This window comes from Panthera tigris, chromosome A3, assembly GCF_018350195.1.
Source record: "Panthera tigris isolate Pti1 chromosome A3, P.tigris_Pti1_mat1.1, whole genome shotgun sequence".
Lineage (NCBI taxonomy): Eukaryota > Metazoa > Chordata > Mammalia > Carnivora > Felidae > Panthera > Panthera tigris.
In genome coordinates, this window is record NC_056662.1 from 120,622,638 (window position 1) to 120,641,624 (window position 18,987).

At 34.6% G+C, this 18,987-nt stretch overlaps 1 protein-coding gene across 6 annotated transcripts in view; it reads left to right on the top strand.

The window, feature by feature from the left end:
- The window catches only part of ATAD2B (ATPase family AAA domain containing 2B), a 165,482-nt gene that overhangs the window by 113,570 nt on the left and 32,925 nt on the right, over nucleotides 1-18,987 (top strand). For all 6 annotated transcript variants that reach the window (XM_042982418.1, XM_042982415.1, XM_042982416.1 and 3 more), the window contains 2 exons: nucleotides 4,570-4,755; nucleotides 17,365-17,500. In XM_042982418.1, the coding sequence (XP_042838352.1) occupies nucleotides 4,570-4,755; nucleotides 17,365-17,500 (322 nt within the window). The remainder of the gene's footprint in view (nucleotides 1-4,569; nucleotides 4,756-17,364; nucleotides 17,501-18,987) is intronic.

The window sequence follows — 18,987 nt, forward strand, 5'->3', positions numbered from 1 at the left end:
TCTATCTATCTATCTATGTTACTGAGTATTTTATAGTCTCTCAAAAGCTCTAGAAGGAGAATGGAAAAGCCTGGGGTAGCCTGGAAGATTTATGGTTGTTGAGTAAAATTCACAAGTAGTTACTGAGACCTAAAACAAAGCTGGAGATGTTAGTAACTGTACTAAAAGACTTATCTGTATTAACACTCTAAAAAACCAAAGAACAGCTATGATTCCCTTTTTCTGACATCTTCAAATGTATTATTTATATTATTTCTACTGTTGATTTAGGAAATCAGAATTGATAAGTGTATTTTCTTTTTCATTAATGATTGAATTGATAAATTTATATATTGTGTGCCACAAGCTTTGGAGTTTGGATATTATATGTTGTTACAAATAATTTGGTCAATAAGGTCTTTTCTTTTTTCTTTTTTTTGGTGAAAATTGCAGTATTTTTCTTTTCCCAGAAAGAAATTGTATTTGGAAATGTTCAAGGAAAATCCTTTTGGGTTAAGTAGCAGGAAGGAATTAACATACTTACCTATGTGTATTCTTTGGATGCTCTTGTGTTTATGCATAAGGGTTTCTGGATTTCTCCATAGCATTCTGTGTATACTTTGGGTACTCTTGGTTTGTGCACATGGGTTTCTGTGTTTTACCATAGCAACAACCTTTTTTTTTTTCTTAAGTTGTAAAAAAGTTAAATTATCCTGGTCCAGAGTTTGTCATATCACATTTACTGAAATTCTTAAAATTTTTAGGCAATGAAAATAACAGAAAAAGAATTTGGGTGACTTAATTTTCATAAAATGTTGCTTTATATTACAATCATCGATCAGAAAGTCTAGTATAGTTATGTTTTATAATAGGCTGATTTGTATGCTTAAAGAAATTCAGCACTTTATTTCTTGCATCCTGATCCTAGACGTTGCCTCCTTTTCACAGAGATGCTCGATAAATCTTAGGTGAATAGAATATAAATGGAGTAAAGTGATGGATATGACATGAAGTTATTAGTATTGCAGATATATTATTAATATTTATGATAGTATGGTCTAAGGAATTAAATACTTATTTTAATAGTGTATATTAATAGTACTTTTTAATTTTTATAAAAATCAAGAATATTTTAGCCCCCAAGATTTTTCTTTTCTCTCTCTTTTACAATGTTAGCACATTCCTAGTACTACAACATGACCAAGACAAATTCTGGAAGTTTATTGATGACAGAATTGTTTCTCTCTTTCTTATAGAGCTTTTTTTTAGGAAAGTGAAAGCTGCGCTGGCATGAGCTTTCTGCTTCATTTACATTTGTGTTTAAAATTACTCTAGTTTTCAGTTTCTCAAGAAAATGGCTTGTTATGGGCTGTATAGACTTAATTTTTAAAATACAGTAAAATTTCATGCACCACATACTTTAATTTGCTGGCTAAAATACTGACTTGAAAGTTTAGCTTTTGAGATGATAAGAACTTTTATAAATATAGGTTCAGTTTATATAATTAGTGCTGCTTTGTGTGGATACTTTTAACTTCAGTGGCCTGATTTTTTTGTTTCATATCTTTAATATTCATAGGAAGTAGTTTGTACTTTTTTTTTTTTTTTTTTAATAAACCTTTAAAACAGTTACACAAGGGACCATGATGTCTGGGGCAAGAAGAAGCCAGAAGGAAGTAAAATATATTGTTTAAAGAATCAAAATGAACAGTTCACATACACTGGTGTTTGTTCATTTTATTTGTGCAAGAGTGCTGGTCATGTCAGAGGTGTTTTGAACGGTTGGTTCAGTAATTTGGCCTACTGTCTTTTTTTCTCTATAACAGTTTTTCTGTTTTCTACTACACCTTGCACATCCACCAATCCAAGACACCCTATAGGTGAGTATTTTTCTAGTTATCAAATGGCATCACTTGTTCCCAAGACAGTTGCCGCTTCACTAAAACTAGGCTTTATTTTTCTACTCTGAATCTGGTTAATTGATTTCAGGGAGTGTATGTTATTCCACAACTTTAAAAGTTACCAGCAAACTGCTGAAGAGCTACTTTTACATTATGGAAAAATCACGATATGATTAAACTTTTTTTCTGAATTTTAAAATACTGTTTTTAGACCATTCTTTTTGAATTTTCATTACAAAAACTGGAGAATTAGAACAGGTTGGCTATATATTTAAAGAAATTATGGAAGTTTAAATGTTCTGAGATCACATGGAGTAAGGAATTAAAAATAAAACTTGTTTTAGTAGTGATTTTAAATTTTTCTAGAAATTACAGATATTTTTCCTGTAAAGGCTTAGGAAAAAATTCTGAAAATAGCCCCTGGCTATTAATATTGCATGTAGTCAGATTAATTGTAAAATTAGGTAATTATACATTCATGGATAAGCCTAAGCCTTTTTATTTTTCTATATTTGTCTTAGACTTTTTTCTTTGTTTTCCCCCTTTAGGTTTTCAAATATAATTTTTTTAAAATTTCACTGATAAAGATACTTTCCTAAAGGCTTTAGAGATAAGATCAATAGAATATCCAGTTCATTCTGTTGTTTTGGGGAGAATTGAATGAAAAGAGGAAAGAAATAGAAAAAAAAAAAAAAAACAACCCTCAATTCTTTCAGAGCTGGTGATGCTTATGTTTCTAGTTCAGCCTTGCAAATGAGTTAAAACACCTATAGTCCTGCATTATTTAATTTCTGGCTCTATAAAGTTTTTATCACTTAACCTTCTGTTGCTTTGCCCTTACTCTTTGATACTTATTTTGATACTTATTGGCAACTAGATGTTCTCAACAACTATTTCTAGAAAACCTAACCTACAAGTACTAGAATGAGAGGCTACATTTTGTTTTTTTTAAAGGCATGTTTTCTCATCTCTCCTTGGGCATGTGGTAAACTTGCATGGCTGAATTAGGTGGTTAGTTTTGTGAGGTTTCTCAGTAAGTTTTATAAGCTCATTAGTGTTTTTCATGTAATCACCATTCTCTCCCTGCTGACTCTCCCTAGTTTTCCTAGCACAGAGTGGGAATTGGAAAGACAAAAGGCATCGGTTATTGTCCTCCACATACCATCCCTGATTTGGGTGGCATGTAGCAATTTTTTTCTTTTTGGGGGGGGTGGAAATTAAATGCCTCACTTGCCTTTGTGCTCCTGTGTGGTTCCTTCCTTTTGCCAATATTTATGCTTGTTTTTCTCTTATGAATCTTCTACAAGAACTTTGGAAAACAATAATCCTTGGATTTTCAAGATCCAGGATAAGAGGGTGCGTGTTTGCAGAAAAGGTCAAAATTTGAGAGTCCTGGAGTTGTACTGTACAACTGTTCTGGATTGGTGGATATGCAAATATTAAAGGAAGGGAAGGAGCAAATATTACTTTTGATGTGAGTGATCATAACATCTACATTTCCAATTTGGGGGAAATTTTTTATTTGAGCATCTTCCATCTGGTTTATTAAATTGGCAATACATTTTATTTTACACAGAATGTTTAAAGCTTTATAAAATGTAGCATTTGAAAAATTCATGCAAGTGATAGGCTTATTCATTAAAGAAAAATAATCATTTTGATTCTCAGGAACATTTCTAATAATCCTAATCATTTTAAATACTAGATCATTATTTCTCTATCTTGCACATTATACAGGTTAATTGAAACATGTTTAAAGGGAAGTAGTAGAGAATTTTAGAAATGGAATTCTGAAATAAATTGAAGGAAGATTTTTACATTTATTCTTTCATTTGTTAGAAGTATTGAAGAGATGCCATATCATCCCACAAGAATTTGTTGATGGGCCATTGAGCTATTGTTGACATCTATGTAAAGGGCAATACTTCTGCTTGGCAACTTACTAATAGCCAACCCGGTCCTTATTGGCATGTGTTGGCAGAGTGTGACTGAAGCTATGGTTAGGATTCTTTTTTAACACCTGAGGAAACTTTATTTTGTATTTTCTGACGATGGGAGTGTCTCAGAGCTTTTTGCTAATTTATTTATTGCTCTTCAGTGATGTGAGGGTATTTTGTGACTGCTCTGTGGAGGATTGAATTAAGGTGATAGGAGGTAAACAAGTGGTTCAGTAGGTAGTTCATAATCTTAAGCTCTAGGGTGATGCATCATGGTGAAAATATTTAATCCATATATTTAGTGATTTTAGGGAATGTGCACAAACACGGAAACTATGTCTTTTCTTCTTTGTGCTTACTGATCTCATTCTGACGTGGGTGACATGTTGGTGCATGTTTATCTCTTTATTTGCAGCATATTTTATAATGGTGTTTTGCTTTGTTATCTTTACATGATAGATAAGTGGAACAATTTGATACCTTTATATTATTAATAAGTACTGAATAGAAATAATAAAATGGCAAAAAAAAAAAACCCTTCTTTTTTTAGGTGGAGCAAGGGTAGATAGAAGCTATATGTGAGGCTTATGCATCACATCTTGAACAGCTTAAATATTTGAGCTGAGAATAATTACAGTCACAGGCCTGACACATTTCATGTATTTGGGGGTTACTAAGTAAACTTTAGAATAATATCAATTTGAACATTCTTTTCAGTTTGAATTTTTAATGCCAGTTCTTTCCTTAATTAGATTTTTCGTGAAGCTCGAAGAACAGTACCTAGTATTGTTTACATGCCTCACATTGGTGACTGGTGGGAAGCTGTCAGTGAAACTGTGAGAGCAACTTTTCTGACATTGCTACAAGATATACCATCATTTTCACCTATATTTTTATTGTCTACCTCTGAAACCATGTACAGTGAACTGCCTGAAGAGGTAAGTGATTAAATATTTATCTTACTGTTTTAAAATAGTTGATCTTGTAAATTGTACACATTTAAATTTATTTAATAAATTTACTTATTTAACAAAATAAATACTGTTTAGGTTCATGCCTTGTTATACCACTTGTTAGCACTGTGACTTAAGCAAGTTATCTAATGATTGAAGTTTCAGTTTCTTTTTTGATATAATAGTGATAAATTTGTCACTGTTGCCGTGAAGACTGAGATAAATCATGTTTGTCCCAGAGCCCGACATATGTGTGGTATGTACTCAGAAGGCCTAGGCTCTATCACAGTCAGTTCCATTACAGTTAGCCTTCTCGTCCTTACCGTCTGGTAGATAATTTGGTGGGATTTGACCTTTCAGGTGGTAGCATCATGGTAATTTGACTATTACTACTAGTGTGCATATTTTTAAAATCTGGTATGTAGTTTTTGAGTTCAAAGCCGTCTCATATTTAATATATTAGAATCAAAGGTAAAATCACATTTGTTTCAGAAAAAAATAGTAGTCAACTCATGTGAATAAAATTGATATTTAAAAAATTGTGTTTTTAACACCCTGTGCTTACTAGGTCTTGAAATTATCACCTTTAGAAATGCTTAGAAATATTTTGCCCAGGTGACACAATTTATAGAAAAGATTTTGCGTGTTTTAAATGCTATACTGTAAATCTTGATTATGCAGAATTTTATGATTAAGATATCTGTTAACTGATATCTTCTGTTTAGCACTTGTTAGCTGTCTTGTTAAAGTTGACTTGTACATGTACTGATTTTTGTAAGAAAAGTATATTAAATGTAGTATAATTCATTTTTATTTATTCATAATCTGATATCAGTTAAGACCATTAATTATAATTTTTTTTTTTTGTCATGGGGCCAATAAAGTTTACTAGAATGCTATATGTAGTAAGAGTCAGAAAACCCAACTTGTACTGACTTACTCTACAAGTCTTTTGATTTTGGGTAAATATTTGGACCCAGAATAGCCTCAGTTTCCTCATCTATAAAATGTGGATGGTAAGAGGCTTGTTGGTGTGACATAGTATATGTGAACTTATTTTGGAAGCCAGAGTTATAAAATATTTGGTATTATGAAGTAGAAATGTACTTGAAATTGATTTAAATGGATTAAACCTGGACATAACCTAGGAGCCACTTTTAAAAATTAGATCCTCACTGTCAAGTAGTTTTATTATAATTTTATGAGAGAGGAAGATAATTGGGGTGCCTGGGTGGCTCAGTTGGTTAAGGGTCGGACTTTGGCTCAGGTCATGATCTTGCAGCTCATGAGTTCAAACCCTGGGTCAGGCTGTGTGCTGACAGCCTGGAGCCTGGAGCCTGCTTCAGATTCTTTGTCTCCCTCTCTGCCTCTCCCTTGCTTGTGTTCTGTCTCTTTCTTTCTCTCTCAAAAATGAATAAATATTTTTAGGAAAAAAAAAAGAAAATTTGGGTAATTAAGGTTTCTGGTTAGGAATATATAATTAACTGATGTTTTCCTTACATTGAAAAATTTGTAAATAAAAGTATTATGAACCCAGTTTCTTGATATAGCAATTTTGCCTACTTCTGTTGTTTATTCACATGCTATTTTACTGTTGGTTGTTGGTTTTTTGTTTGTTTTTTTTAAGTTTAGTATATAGTGATTTCTACACCCATTGTGGGGCTTGAACTCATTACCCTGAGATCAAGAGTCGCGTGCTCGTTAACTGAGCCAGCCAGGTATCCGTCCCGCTGTTGGTAGTTTTTTTAAGGCTAACATTAGATCATACAAATCTGCTGTGTTGTTATATTGTCATATTTTTAATGGATCCAATTTATTCATTATTTGTGTGCCAGTAACCTTAATTAGTAGCTAAAATATTAGAGATTTACTAGCGTTGAATCATGAAATGTCAGTTCTTTTTCCTCCCTTTGTTTTCTGTATTCTTTACTCTTACTAATCAAGTAGCTACTAAATCTGTCATCACATTTGTGGGGTGAAGATTATGAAAATTCTCTTGGATTACTCATTACATAACATGTTTTATACATACTGTTCTTAGGAAATCCTTCTCTGCCTCCAAGCCTTTCATTTATTTATTTTTTTTTTAAGGTTTATTTATTTATTTTGAGAGAGAGTGAGAGAGAGAGAGAGAGTGAGCATGAGCAGGGGAGGGACAGAGAGAGATAGGGAGAGAGAATCCCAAGCAGCTTCTGCACAGTCTGCATGGAGCCCGATGCAGGGCTCGAACTCACAAACCATGAGATCATGACCTGAGCCAAAACCAAGAGTTGGACGTTTAACCAACTGAGCCACGCAGGTACCCCCAAGCCTTTCATTTAAATTTCAGCTTTACCATTAGAATTCTTGCTTTGTTTAGGTCACAAACTGAGATAGTAGTGAATAATACTTAGCACATATTGATAAATATTTGGGGAATGAATGAAAAACATGGAGAGTTGCACAGTAAGTAACTGTAGGTTAGAAAAGTGCCAGATCTATAGAAGAGATGAAGTAGACAGAAAACCAAGTGATTCTAAAAGAAAGAAACGGCCAATTACTAGAGTCCATTTAAGACAGTACAGTAGATAATTTTTTTTAATGATTTTGTTTTTTTAAAGTAATCTCTGCACCCAACGAGGGGCTCGAATTTACAACCCCAAAATCAGGAGTCGCATGCTCTTCAGACTGAGCCAGCCAGGTGCTCCAATACAGTGGATAATTTAAAATAAAAGTGAAATGTAAATTTTAACCTATCAAGTAGGCAAATATAAAAAACAGTTAAATAAATCTCTCCAGGGCAGTCCAGGTAATAGACTTAAATGTGTACATACATGTTGGCTCAGCAGTACCATTTATGAGTAATTATCCAAAGAGTTGTTCATGGACTAACACAAAGATACTGTGCAGACCACACAAAAAATACAAGAATATTTATTATAGCCTTTCTTCATAGATTGGAAACTATCTAAATGTCCTATTATAGGGGATTGGTTATGTTGTAGTAGATTTCTTCCATGAAACAATGTAATATTGATGTAAAAAATGATGTCATGGGGTGCCTGGCTGGCTCAGTCAGTATAGTGTGTGACTCTTGATCACAGGGGTGTGAGTTCAAGCCCCACGTTGGATGTAGAGATTACTTAAAAATAAAATCGTAAAAAAAAAAATGTCATGAAAAGATGTTGTGAATATGTTGTTAAAAAAATACAGTAACCAGTATAGTATTATGCTATACATATAACCATATAGTAGTATATGTAAAGTTATTTGCATACGTATATAACTATTAATAAGTGTAAATAGTAATTATTTCTGGGTATTAAGATTATAGCAGTTTTCATTTTCTGAATTGTTATTCTCAGAAAATAAACTCATTCAGAGGTGAAAAGGAAAGGTTCTATACTCAGTTTTAAAAATAGAACAAAACCAAAAAAGAATTAGTTACCATAGGGGTAATGTTTTATTCGGAATATAAAACCACTTTCTTTCTGTCCGACAAAATAACAATCTCATCTTTTAGAGCTCTTTAACAGTCTCTTGTAGATGTTTCTTTGTATGTATATCTCCCCTAATCCAGTAGTCCCCACAGTAAGTTTGTACTCAAGTCAGTACATTGGAATATTGAAAAAAAATTAGAACTTTTACACATTTTTAGTCTTCATATTATCTTAAGTATTTTACATATACGTTTTATAATAGAAATAGTAATATTAGTGGAATAGTATATTTAAATAAATATGTATATACTGGAATGAGTATTTTAAAATTTTTTACTGATGAGGTGTTTGATCAAAAAAAAAAGGACTTTTGTGGGCCCCATAAGACTTTCAGGGAGTTGTCACATTCCTCTTTCTTCCAACTACATACCTGCTTGAATATGGGTTTTCTTCATGTACTTCAATCAAAACAACATATTGTAACATTAAATACGGAAACAGAAATGAGAATCCTGTTGTCTTTCATTAAGCTAGACATTAAAGAGATTTGAGGAAATGTAAAACAATGCCACTTTTCTCACTAAATTTTATTTTATATTATATTTTATAAATCCGAAAAATACATTTTTCAAGAGAATGTATTTTTTGTTTTTCTTAAAAAAATTTTTTTAATGTTTATTTCTTTTGGGGGAGGAGGGGCAGAGAGAGAGGGAGACAGAATCTGAAACTGGCTTCAGGCTCTGAGTTGTCAGCACAGAGCCTGACATGGGGCTCGAACTGACCAATTGTGAGATCATGCATGACCTGAGATGAAGTCAGCTGCTCAACTGAGCCACCCAGATGCCCCTTTCTTTTTTCATTTTTTAATGTTTGTTTATTTTTGAGAAAGAGAGACGGAGACAGACGCAGAGCGTGAGTGGGGGAGGGGCAGAGAGGGAGGGAGACACAGAATCCAAGGCTGTCAGCAGAGTCCCATGTGGGTCTCGAATTTACAGACCCATGACCTAAGACCTACAGACCATGAGCTAAGCCAAAGTCAGACACTTAACTGACTGAGCCACCCAGGTGTCCCAAGAGAATGTGTTTTGTTTTTGTTTTTTTGTTTTTTAAATCTATTTTCAGTGTCATGTAATCGGTTTTTAAGTGTATACATAATTTGGAATGCTCTTGGTTTTAATTTTAACACATAATTATTGACAGATGTAAACCACATACACAGAAGCTCTTTTGGATTCCTGAATAGTTTTTAAGAGTTTAATAGGTCCTGAGACTAAAATGTTTGAGAACCTCTGACCCTAGACCACAAGCTCTTTGAGAAGAGGGGATTGTGTTACCGGCCTTCACTTTTCCACTTCTTGACATATTGGAATTGCCTACTAAATGTTTGTCGCATAAAAAATAGGAATTTACCACTAAATCACCATGTTGGTTTTAACTCTTGCTTAGCCTGATTTCTTTTATTGCAAAATTCTAATGTAAGTAAATTTACTTTTGTGGACCTTGTAGACTCTGAGGATAGTTGGAGAATGTTAGTTGAGATACATGGGAATAGCAAGTTATTTCTCTTCATTCAGGAGAATTAGAAAAAAGAACTGAGGATTGAGCATAGGAAAGGGATTTTTATTTTTTTATTTTTTTTTGTGATTGGTGAATTTATTTTATTTAAATATTTTTTGTGTGTTTTATATATATATTTTTTATTTTATTGTCAAATTGGCTAACATACAGTGTGTACAGTATGTTCTTGGTTTTTTTTTTTTTTAATTTTTTTTTTAACGTTTATTTATTTTTGAGACAGAGAGAGACAGAGCACGAACAGGGGAGGGGCAGAGAGAGAGAGAGGGAGACACAGAATCTGAAACAGGCTCTAGGCTCTGAGCTGTCAGCACAGAGCCCGACGCGGGGCTCGAACTCACGGACTGTGAGATCATGACCTGAGCCGAAGTCGGACGCTTAACCGACCAAGCCACCCAGGCGCCCCTGTTCTTGGTTTTGGGGGTAGATTCCCGTGATTCATCACTTACATACAACACCCAGTGCTCACCCCAACAAGTGCCCTCCTCAATGCCCATCACCCATTTTCCCCTCTCCTCTGCTCCCCTCCTCCATCCACCCTCAGTTTGTTCTCTGTATTTAGGAGTCTCTCATGGTTTGCCTCTCTCCCTCTCTCTTTGTAACTATTTTTTTCCCCTTTCCCCTTTCCCCTCCCCCATGGTCTTCTGTTAAGTTTCTCAAGATCCACATAGGAGTGAAAACATATGGTATCTGTCTTTCTGTGCCTGACTTATTTCACTTAGCATACTACCCTTCAGTTCCATCCACGTTGCCACAAGATTTCATTCTTTCTCATTGCCAAGTAGTATTCCATTGTATATATAAACCACATCTTCTTTATCCATTCATCAGTTGATGGACATTTAGGCTCTAGGAAAGGGATTTTTAAACAAGGAAGCAGACGGAGGTATAAATATTTACAGGAAGGAAAGCAAACTTTGGTCAGAAAGAATTGCACTTAAGTTTCTGAAGAGATTCACCGAATTGTATTTTGGTATTATTATGGGCAGGCTCAAGATGATATAATTCAGTATATTGTAAATGAATTTTAAAGAAATATTTCCTCAGCTACCCTTAGGAAATTAAAGACTACAAACAGCATATTGTCATCACAGTATTTCGTGTCATTTTGTGTCTCTCAGTTTATGATAGAAACTGGGAGTTAAAAATTAATAACTTAAGTAGAAAAATCAAGTAGGGGCATTGAAAATGAATAATCATATGTACAAGGGAAATATCTTAGTATTAATTTTTTTGTCGTAGAACATTTATGTGAATCTTAAAATTTACGAGGGTCACCACAAGTTTTTAAATCACAGTTTACTGTCTCTAGTAAATGAACATAAATTATTACTATATTAAAGTATGTGAAATGTTATTATTTATTTTTATTTAATTATTTACTTATTTTGTTTTTGGAAAGCAGATTTTATTCAGAGAAGCTATATTAGTTTCATTTCTGACCTCATTTTCCATACCTTTGAAGTCTTGAGTCTTAATTATTAATTTTCCCCATTATAGACATTGCATAAACTCTGCCTTTAAAACTGAGGACTGACAACTCTAACATTTAATAGATGAGGTAAAACAAGATTTTGCTAGTGAAACAATTGCTGCCACTTAAGCAGCTATGTGCCAGGCACTGTAGAGGTCAATTACATATATTATCTAATACAAGGGTTTTTTTTAACTCTTTTAGTAAGAAAAGTAAGACCCTAGACCTTGCCTAGGGTCTCACAACTAGTATGGCAGAGCAAAGATTTGGACTCAGGTTTGTCTGATTACAAAGGTCATGTACTTACAATGTACTATATTCTCTAAGTTTGCAGAGACAATTTCTGGGTAATGTGTTGCTTAGTTTAATGAGTGGTCAGGGAAATAAAGAGTTTTGTGTTTGTCAAGTTAAAACCATTGTTTATTCATCAAAATTTATTGTGTGTCTGTTTTATGCAATGCAGTGTTTTCATGAGTCTGAATTTGCTTAAGGCAGGTCAAGTGTCTGGTTTCTTCATGCTTTCATTCACAGTGTCTAGCTGCCTTACAGGGTCTCTCATGTGTACACATATACATGCAGTACTCACAAATAGATACATATATATGTAAATATTTCTAGTACAGTAAGTCTTTGTTGAATGAGTGAATGAATGAATGAATGAATAAAATAGGTGCAAAACCAAAAGATAGCCACTGTTCTCTAATAATTTAAAGTTTAGAGGGAAGAGAGACTTAAAAAAAATAATACAGTATGAGACGTGCTATGATATTATATAAAAACATGATCCATAAGAGGAAAAATTGATAAAGGCAACTTTATCAAAATTAAAAACTTTTTAAAAGACACCGTTAACAAAATGAGAAAACAAGCCACAGACTGGGGAGAAATACTTCAAATATATCATGTTGCATATCTTCATAAGACTCAAAACTGGAATGTATTAAGAACTCTTTCAGGGTGCCTGGCTGGCTCAGTCACTAGAGCATGCAACTCTTGATCTCAGGGTAATGAGTTCAAGCCCCACATTAGGTATAGAGATTACATTAAAAAAAAAAAAAGAATCTTTCAACATACGACTACCAACAGATGATTTTCAACAAGAGTGTGAAGACCATTCATGGAGGAAAGGATAGTGATTTCAATAAATGGTGCTGGGAAAACTGGAATTTCACATGCAAAAGAAATGATGTGGGGAACTGGCTGGCTCAGTCGGGAGAGCATGCGACTCTTGATCTTGGGGCTGTGAGTTTGATCCTTACGTTGGGTGTAGAGATTACTTAAATAAATAAAACTTAAAAAAAGTGAATTGGGCCCTTATTACCATATGCAAAAGTTAACTCAAAATGGGTCAAAGAACTAAACAGAATACTTAAAACTGTAAAACCCTTAGAAGAAAACATAATAGGAAAGCTTTATGACTTTGGATTTTGTAACCGTTTCTTGGCTATGATACCACAAGTATAGGCAACAGAAGAAAAAATAGATATATTGGATTTCATCAACATTAAAAACTTGTTGCATCAAAGGTCACTATCAGAGTGAAAAGGGAACCCACAGAATGGGAGAAAATATTTGCAAATCATATATCTGGTAAGGGATTGCTATCCAGAGTATATAAAGAACTCCTACAACTCAAGAACAAAAAAATCCAACCAACCATACTTCCCTGCAATGAGGGTATTCAAATGGCCAAGAAGCTCATGAAAAGATGCTGAACATCACTACTCATTAGGGAAATGCAAATTAAAACCACAATGAGATGTCAGTTAATACTCATTAGGAAGGCTGTTACCATAAAAACAAAAAATGACTAATGTTGGGCAAGATGTGAAGAAATTGGAGCGCTTGAGTATAAAGTTGTGCAGTCTCATTGGAAATAAATGGTGCAGTGATTCCTTAAAAATGTTGAACAGAATAACCATATGATCCAGCAATTCTGCTTCTGAGTATACACCCAGAAGAAGTGAAAGCAGGGATTTGAACAGATATCTGTATGCCCATGTTCGTGACACAATTACCAAAAGGTAGAAACACACAAATGTCCTTCGACAAATGGATAAAGAAAAAGTGGCATATACATACAATATAACATTATTTAGCTTTGAAAAGGAAGGAAATTTTAACACATGCTTCAGCATAAATGAAATTTTGAGGCATTATGCTAAGTTAAATAGGCCAGTCACAAAAGGACAAATACATGATTCCTTTTTTTTTTTTAACATTAATTTATTTTGAAAGAGAGAGAGAGAGAGGGAAAAAGAGGTCAAGCAGGGGAGGGGCAGAGAGAGAGAGGGAGAGAGAGAATTCCAAGAAGTCTCCATGCTATTAGCACAGAGCCCTATATGGGGTTCGATCTCATGAGCAGTGAGTGAGATCATGACCTGAGCCAAAAATCAAGATATGCTTAACCAGCTGAGCCACCCAGGTGCCCCATGATTCCTTTTTTAAAAAAGTTCCTAGAATAATCAGATTTATAGAGATAGAAAGTAGAATGGTGATTGCCAGGGACTGGGAAAAGGGAGAGCGTGGGGAGTTAGTGTTTAATGGATACAGAATTTTACTTGGGGAGGATGAAAAAGTTCTGGAGATAGATGGTAATAATGGTTGCATAACATTGTGAATATACTTAATACTATAGGCTGTACAATTAAAAATGATAAAAATAGCAGATTTTATGTTCTGTTTTACCACAATTAAGTTAAAAAAAGAACACTACAATTTAAAAATGGGCTGAAGATTTAAATACACATTTCGCCAAAGAGTATGTATTCTCTTGGGCTAATAAAGCACAAGAAGAGGTCCTTTTTTTCTTTCCAAATGTTTATTTTTGAGAGAGAGAAAGAGAGACACAGCATGAGCAGCGGAGGAGCAGAGAGAGGGTGACACAGAATCTGAAGCAGGTTCCAGGTTCTGAGCTGTCAGCACAGAGCCCAACACGGGGCTCGAACTCACGGACTATGAGATCATGACCTGAGCTGAAGTCACATGCTCAACCAACTGAGCCACCCAAGCGCCCCAAGAAAATATTCTTAAGATCATTAGTTATTCAGGAATGGGATACCACTGTATGTACGATCACTAGACAATATGGAATGTTGACAAGGATGTAGAGAAACTGGAGGCCTAATATATTGCTGTTGGAATTATAAAGCGGTGTAGCCATTTTTGAAAAAAACTGGCAGTTCTGAAGATGTTAGTCATAAACTTAGGCTATAACTTGGCATTCTAGGTAACTACACAAGAGAATTATGTTCACACAAAGACTTGAATGCAAATGTTCCTACTAGCATTATTCATAATAGTGGAAACAACTCAAGTATTCATTAACTGGTGATTGGTAAAATGAAATATTGTATATACATCCAGGGAAATACTGTTCAGCATTAAATGGAATGAACTGCTGATACTTTCTACAATGTAGGTGCACTTAGATATATTGAGAGAAGCTAGACAGAAAGGCTACCAATTGTCTGATACACAATTTCTAGAAAAGGTAAATCTCTGGAGACTGGAAGTAAATCAGTGGTTGTTGGGCTGGGAGTATGAATGTGGAGACTGGGGCTAGATGGACACAAGGGAGCTTTTTGGAGGTAATGAAAATATTTTAAGACTGACTTGTGATGATTGCACAACTGAATTAATTTACTAAAAATCATTGAACTTTAAAGTTTGATGGGGGAACCTGGGTGACTCAGTCGGTTAAGCGTCCAACTTTGGCTCAGGTCATGATCTCATGGTTTGTGAGTTCGAGCCCTGTGTCGGGCTGTGTGCTCACAGTTCAGAGCCTGGAGCCTGCTTCAGATTCTGTGTGTGTGTGTGTGTGTGTGTGTGTGTGTGTGTGTGTGTGTGTGTGTGTGTGTGTCCCTCCCCTGCTCACACTCTGTCTCTCTCTCAAAAATAAATAAAACATTAAAAAAAAATTTTTTTTTTTAAGTTTGGAGGGGTATTAGATAGTATGCCCAAGTGTATCTGAGAAAATCAGAGAAAGAATTACCCAGAAAGCATTGGCTTGAGCAGAGAGTTAAAAACAGGGTTGGAAAGAGCTGATAGCACATATAGAGGCCACTGTGAGCCAGTGTGAAAGCACATGATTTCAGGGAATTATCTGAGGTGTGTTCAGTTGCAGCATGTAATTTGAGGCTGGGAATGTCAGAAGATAAAGTTAGGGGCAAATTTAAAGTAAAATGTAGCCTACTTATAAAGTGATGGATTCTAAGCTGTTGGTAATAACCTGGCAGGAGTATCAGGGGATTACTGTAGATTTACTCTTGGTATGCTTTTGTACTCACAAAGTTCAACACAATGTTGAACAATTATCAGAAGGAAGAATATTTAAAACTGAAATTAAATGTTTTGCTGCTCTTGAACAAAATCCTGGTACTTCTAGGGTATTGCATTTTGTTTATTTTTCAAGACCCAGTTAATGTTAGCTATTTTTGCTATATCTAATGCCTCTTCACCCTTACCTCTTGCAGACTCTTGCAGAGTCTCTTCTGTTTCTCTGCCTGTGTTACAACACTCCTGGTGTGGTACTATAATGCTTTCTTATGAAACTTTTAAGATCCTTGACAGCAGGAAGTAACTATATTTTCTTCAAGCTTATAATTGCACTATTTGACATTATATTTAGCACACAGTGGGTGTGCACTGGTAAATTTGCTTGCCAGAACTTTTGAAGAAGGGCCAGTGAAGCATAGATCAATGGGTTGGGGGAATTGTACATGAGAGTAGTCTACAAAAAAAAAAATATATTGGAGACAGGGTGAAATTTTATAAACTCTTAAAAGGATTTGGCTTTGGGTTGAGGTAGATAGTTCTCTATGCAAATTTTTGAATTCTGCTTTTCATTGATTGTGTCTTTTCTGTCTTAGAATTTTAGAGCTGGAAAAGGCCTTTAGAGATTATGTGATCTAGTGTTCTCTCTTTACTTCTACTTTGTGACCTTAATCCAGTTACTTAAACCTTTCCAAGTCTAAGTTTTCTCATTTGTAAAATGAAGGACTCCTACATACCTCATTGTTATAAGTTCTATTGAAATAATATTTAGGAATTCTTAGTAAGTAGTTAGACATGACAAATTAAACGGATTATGTAGTTTACCTTAAATGTGTGGCTAAATTTGGGCTAGGATCTGATTCCTTGAATTTTCATCCAGTGTTTCCTCATTGCCTCGTAGTTGGTTCTTCTTTCCTTATTAATAACCTTTTCCCATTTGCAGTTTCCAGTTGATCTGGGCGAGGAAAAAAAAAAATACAGGCTTTACTCATTCAGTCCATGCTAATTAAACATTAGTATGTACCAGTCACTGTGGTACATATAGGAAGACAGATGAGTAAGAAATGGTCTCTATTCTTAGGGAGTTTGGTGTCTAGAAGTAGAATATAGACCTTCTAGAAAAACATAAAAATTAAAGCGTGTAGATTAATATGGATGATGTGGAGGATTTCAACAGCCTATATTGCAAGGGGGACATCTGGGGTCAAAGCCTCTATACAGCAGGTAAATAAAGGAGAGGTAGGTAATCAGTAGGAAGGAACTGTGAGTTATGTGAGAATGACTGGCTTAATATTGTTTGGGAGTTTTGTGTGGAAGGTGGTGTTATTGTGGAGCATTCTGGGGAGAAACTGAAGGTATAGTTTATTTGCAGTGAAACCAGGATTCTGGAGGATTCAGTGGAATAGACTTGGTATGAAAAGAGCCCAGGAAAGGAAGTGACTGGATGGGAAGTACACAGAAAGAACATAAGAGAAGGCAGTGCTGTTAGCATGGTTTCAGCTCTCTAATGTAGATTCTAGGTAATTACTGTCTAGCTCTAACACAAAAGTCCTTTGAGATTGTTGCCATCTAACTATTATGATCAATTATCCTTTTTGCTACTATTTGCTGACTCTCCCAGGTATAGTATAATTTATTAACGACTTGGGCAACTGATCATTCTCTCATTACTGTTTAGTCCATGAGGTTGAATCTCTCAACATTATAGCCTGGGATGAGGTTAACCCTAATCCCACATGAATGAAAATTGAAAATGGTACTGGAAGTTGAAGAAATTGTAGTTTGGTATAATAAGTAAGCTTTTAATTCTTTATATATTTAATGTCTTTGTGTGTATGTGTATGTGTGTAGGTTAAATGTATCTTTAGAATACAGTATGAAGAGGTCTTGTATATTCAAAGGCCTATTGAAGAAGACAGAAGAAAATTTTTCCAAGAATTGATTCTCAATCAGGCATCAATGGCTCCACCACGAAGGAAACACACTGGTAAAGTTCCTAAAGCCTTTAGGAAAATGGGGGAGAGGGAGGATGGGGAGTGAAGTTAAGAATGCCCCTTCTTGGAGTCACTTTTTAAAAAAACCATTTCTTTGTGGAAATAAAGTCAGTTTTTTAGATTCTCCTTACCTTTAGATGGCCTATGCAGAAGTGGTCGTTGTGTTTACCCGACTTGAGATTGGGAAGTACAGCCTCATTGTTAAGGCTTTATTAACAGGTGACCATTAATGAAGTATTCACCTTATCATTTCAATCCAGTTACTCTGGTAGATTTCACATTCTGAGGCTTAAAAAGTTGAAGAAAAAAAGTCTTTGGTTCTGCTCTGTTTTAGTCAGTTCAAGTACAGGGGACTTAAACTGTAAGATTGAGAACACCAGGTCGTGTGCTGATTACGTTGTGGGTCAGAGTAGGTGTGATAGGTCAAGAGCTGATCGGAATGTTTGCCTTTTCTGGCTTACTAATTTTTCAAGTATTTATTGAGCACCTGTAATGTTAGTTGTGCGAGGCACTTGGAAACCTATCATGGCTTTGTTTTAAGCATTAGAGTTTTCTTGGATTTGGGCTAATAGCATAATATTTCAAATTTCAGCCCCCTGGCCTAAGAAAGGAATGCATTCTGGGTCAATCAAAAGACTGTTTCTAATCTTAAAGATGTGTAAAGATAAGGTCCTCTTTGTAATCTCTCAGCTTCTTCTAGAAAATAACAATCCTGTTAGAAGTTTTTAAGCATCTTTCCCCTTGTTCTTTTATGTTTCTCATTGCGGTTCTTGTAGGATGTTAAATACATTTCCACCCCTTCCAAGTCCTTCCTTTTCCATATTTGTTCTACTTCTGTTTTTTACTGATTATATTATCCAACACTTTATTTTATTGTTCTTTAGTGACTCCTTTCCACATTTTCTCAGAGTTCTAAAAATGAGCACCTATCATATGGCTATAGTTGTGAGTTTACCCCCCCAGCAACCTTGGAAAATTAAATATGGAAGTTACACCTTCTGATTGTTGGGTGTTGCTTCCTGTTAATCAAAATAACAGTACTTAAAATATTTTATTATGTAATGATTCATTTTAATAAGGTATCTTACTTGTTCTCAGATACATTTTAGTCTCAAAGATTTGAATATTCTGTGTTAAGGATTAACATAATTCTTTTTCTTTTTGAGTTGCTTCTATTTACTTTCATTTTTTGTCTTAGGGGCTATTTAGAAATCAGCAAGAATCCTTAGAATTTTAATCCTGAAGTTCAGTGTGATACTGGGAAAAACTTTTAAGGAATTAGGGAATAATGTGTTTAGGAAAGTTAATACTTTACTTTTTAAGAAGATTTTGTGTTTGTTTAGGCGGAAATGAATACTGTAAATTTTACATATAACACTGTAGACTGGATTTTCCATCTTATCCAGGTCTTTGGGATTCTTGTTTTAGTTCCTAATTTTTTTTTGCTCCCTACACAGGTATGTGCCATTCACTACCCCTA